General features: G+C 40.0%; 1 protein-coding gene across 1 annotated transcript; it reads left to right on the top strand.

Moving 5' to 3' along the window:
* The first annotated feature begins 1419 nt into the window (after positions 1–1419).
* On the top strand, positions 1420–3016 carry LOC109427525 (proteasome subunit alpha type-5). The gene is made up of 4 exons (XM_019703080.3): positions 1420–1575; positions 1795–1927; positions 1990–2402; positions 2715–3016. The coding sequence occupies exons 2-4, from the start codon at positions 1795–1797 to the stop codon at positions 2895–2897; spliced, it is 729 nt and encodes a 242-aa protein (XP_019558625.2). The 5' UTR covers positions 1420–1575; the 3' UTR covers positions 2898–3016.
* The last annotated feature ends 942 nt before the right edge of the window (positions 3017–3958 follow it).

Below are 3958 nucleotides of genomic sequence, written 5' to 3'. Positions count from 1 at the left end.
ATGCAGACAAATGTTTTGTTAAACTCTTTTGTTAAAGAATCAAAGCTTGTCGAATAAATTTCTTGTTAAACTTTTGAAAAGTGTTTTAATTTATCATTGTTGATACCGATGAGGGAAGTCGAACATTGACTATTTTCTCAATTGAAAAATCATTTAAACAGTTACGTGTTGAGCATAATTTTAGTTCAGCTATCATTACCATTATTAAGCCACAATTCAGCAAGCTTGCTTGTTTGTGACTTGCAATTGTTAGTTGGGTAGTGTGAAACGTCAAACGCATAGAGAAACGATGCGCGCGCCTCTGGTTGTGAAGGCCACAACTATGAAAATTTAAAATGATCGTTAAAAGCGTGGTCGATGGAAATTTCGCAAGTGTTACGTCTGTTTGTCTGTGGCTTAAGAGAAACATAGAAAAGGTTATATCAATCAGACAACATTTCTGTCCGTGCTGCTCGAGGGTTAACAGCTTTAGAGTTATTTATTATGCTTTTGGTCGAAATACGAAGTGACCGAACGTGCGAAAATTGATTTTCAACCTACTTAGAAATGTCGCAACTCAATTTGGATTAGTGCATATTTATTGTTGCTATTAATTAGCTTAATGATGCGCAACAGAAAAAATAGATTAAAATTTACTTCGCAGCTGCAACTTCGCATGTGCTTCTAGCGACGACTTCGATTTGGTGGTGCGACGATAATATTACTCTACTCGAGACTCTTCTCAGATCTCTGTGAAGTTTCACAGAGATTTTGCTGTTTTGACTTTCCCCCAAGAAACGTCAAAATCCGAACCGGTTAGATGCCCGCCGCCGCCATTACCGCTCGCGGATAATGTCGTTTTCGTTTTTGCGGTGGAGCTACACCGGTGCAGCACTTTTGCACCGAAAGTGTTCGTTTTTGATTTTCGTGCTGCACCGGTGTAGCACTTTTTCTGCACCGCTCAAGATAGTGCAGCACTCAAAAAATCGAGAGTGTAGCGGGTGTACACCGTGTCCACCAATCAACGTTTCCAAAGTTGTAAATATTTTGGTTTTTATTCACGCACACCAATGCAACTGCACCGAAAATGTTCGGTTTTGCAGTGAAAAGTGTAGCACGAAGCGGTGTAGCACCGTCACAAAAACGAAAACGACACAAGTGAATTGATTTTCACGGGTTAGGACGCGAGTTCCTGTCAAATTTTCATTCATATATTCGGCTCGTAAAATGGACTATAGCAAAAAACAAACTCATAAGGTGTTTTGATGATTTTCAATTGTTTTTTTCGTTGAGTGTATTCAAATCGAATGCCAGAAATATTTCTCATGTCTGATAGGACCTTTAGAAGCCAATATATTTTTTTTTGTAATGTTGCTGACTGGTCATTTTCAAATGGAACGCGAGGTTTCGTTGTTTCGTTGCAGTTTCGTCAAGTGCTTTCATCACTTTTCGGCAGGGCACTTACATCAGAGTTTGACAGTTTGTTGATGTTTCTTGCAAGTTGCGGTTCTTGTTTCTTCAAAAATTGTTTGTCATTTTTGCTGAAGAGATTTTGTTAGTTTACCGACTTTGTTCGTTGAAAAATTGTATTAAAAGGTTAATATAAGCATTTATAATACCATATTCAAATGCTAGAAATAGTGGATTCATTGTAAGATGATATAGTAAAACGATTTGTCGAACAGTTTCCTTTATTTTGATTTGCATTGTCACTCGTAACATAACCTTTTAGCAAGAACCGTCTGAACATTAGCTAGCCAGATTCTAAAAGCAGAATCTGAAGCCTTTTGATAACAATTTTATTTTCCCCTGCAGATGTTCCTCACCAGATCCGAATATGACCGTGGTGTCAATACCTTCTCGCCAGAGGGCCGCCTGTTCCAAGTAGAATACGCCATCGAAGCTATAAAACTCGGCTCGACCGCTATCGGGATTTGTACCCAAGAAGGTAGGCTTCCGCTTTGAGTATTATTAAGATTACGGTTTCATGCATTTGTTGTAATCCTAAAGGTGTCGTAATGGCTGTGGAAAAGCGTATCACGTCACCCCTGATGGAACCGACCAAAGTGGAGAAGATCGTCGAAGTGGATCGTCACATCGGTTGCGCCACGTCCGGACTGATGGCCGATTCACGTACCCTGTTGGACCGAGCAAGGGTGGAGTGTCAAAACCATTGGTTCGTTTACGACGAACGAATGTCGGTGGAATCCTGCGCGCAGGCCGTTTCCAGTTTGGCAATTCAATTTGGGGACAGCGACGATACCGGTTCGGCCATGAGTCGACCTTTCGGTGTCGCGATTCTGTTTGCCGGAATTGATAACGGAGAACCGCAGCTGTGGCACATGGATCCCTCCGGGACGTACATTCGCTATGACGCCAAGGCAATCGGATCTGGTAGCGAAGGAGCACAGCAGAATCTACAGGTAATGTCTAAGATAAGCTTGTTTGAAATGATTGCGTTGTATTTTAATTGCTTCTCTTGTCTAACTCCTTTCAACATTACTTGACCTGATACATGGTTTGTAAAACTAATAGGCTAACGTACCCAATAAACAACAAATTACAAATTAAAAAAATTAAAATTACAAATTAATCTATTAATCTTATTATTTTATTACTAAATTAGTACATTTTTCTTCCATGAGCTATTGTGCATTGTCTATTCTGTTTGTTATTTGATTTCCCTAATTTTTGTTTGTTTTTTTTTATTCTAATTTTTGCAATATTATTTTTAGGAATACTACCTCCAAACGATGACTATCAAGGAAGCGATCAATTTAGCCCTCAGCACCCTGAAACAAGTCATGGAAGAGAAGCTTAATTCCACCAACGTAGAAGTGATGACGATGACCCCCGGGGGCCTTTTCCGGATGTTCACCAAGGAGGAAGTCGAAGAGTACATCAACAACATGAGCTAGATGCATTGGATATGATAAGTTCGTGCCGTTGGATAAACACTTTGGAATACACATATGTTAATTTGCGAAGCGGGAGGATATGAATAATACATCGCTTTCCAAGGGATATCGATTCAGTATGTCGTTGAAGTATTTATTATTGTTTTGTGAAAATACATTGTCGCGCGTTCTGTTTAAGCCTGCTGTGGCATGGCAACCTATATTGCCGCCTCAACAACATATTCTTCTATGCGCCATTTTACGAAGTGACAACATTACTTAACATGTTAGTGCAGCACCTGCTGTCAACATGTCATCATTATGATAAAATCGGCTCGTAATATGCATTATTCACTTGGAATGGAATAGACCAGTGTAAGGTAAAATATACTTACCTTGGACCAGTGCACGTGTTCGCCCGTTTGTCTTTTGGGCGGTGCAGTGTTATCTAAGTAACCATGGAAACAAGTTCGTTTTCTGTAACTTGCCTGTATGTATGGCTGTGTGTGTGCGCTCCAAAAAAAAAAACGCTCGTTTCTCAGCAGCCGTCTGTCAACCGATTTGGGATCTCTTAGCACTAAATGAAAGCTAAAATATTATGTAGAACGTTCTTGAACTTCATTTTGATTGGACATTTGGTGTAGGTAATTTCTAAACTACAAATAACGAACGACCGAGTACGTTCATAGTCAGATAGGGAATCGCGCCCCTTGGGCGGTGGCTTCTATTTTCGTTTGTTTTCCACTATAACTCAGTCAAATTTGAACCAATTGACACAATTTTTGGAATGCAGTGAGATAGGTATAGTATCCACCCGTGTACAACATTTCAAGTCAATTGATTCAAAATTGACTGAGTTATAGTGGAAAACAGACGAATATAGAAGCCACCGCCCAAGTAGCGCGATACCCTACGTCAGATCAGAACTGAAGTTTATTCCCACTTCCCAACTGAGACAAGAGAAACCTTCTCAAAGAGCTCGACGGTTTTACCGTCGGGATTTTTTTATTATTATCGAACAGTTTGGGCCGAAAGGTCTCAGATTTTCATGAAAACTTCACCAGTGCTAGAGGTCGTGGATA

The sequence above is a fragment of the Aedes albopictus genome, chromosome 2 (assembly GCF_035046485.1).
Source record: "Aedes albopictus strain Foshan chromosome 2, AalbF5, whole genome shotgun sequence".
NCBI lineage: Eukaryota > Metazoa > Arthropoda > Insecta > Diptera > Culicidae > Aedes > Aedes albopictus.
This window is presented reverse-complemented; position numbering and strand designations above follow the sequence as displayed.

Coding starts and splice junctions, on each gene's coding strand:
- LOC109427525 (XM_019703080.3), top strand. CDS start 1,795: ATGTTCCTCACCAGATCCGAATATGACCGTGGTGTCAATACCTTCTCG. Junction 1,928..1,989: donor CGGGATTTGTACCCAAGAAG/GTAGGCTTCCGC, acceptor GTAATCCTAAAG/GTGTCGTAATGGCTGTGGAA. Junction 2,403..2,714: donor GAGCACAGCAGAATCTACAG/GTAATGTCTAAG, acceptor TATTATTTTTAG/GAATACTACCTCCAAACGAT.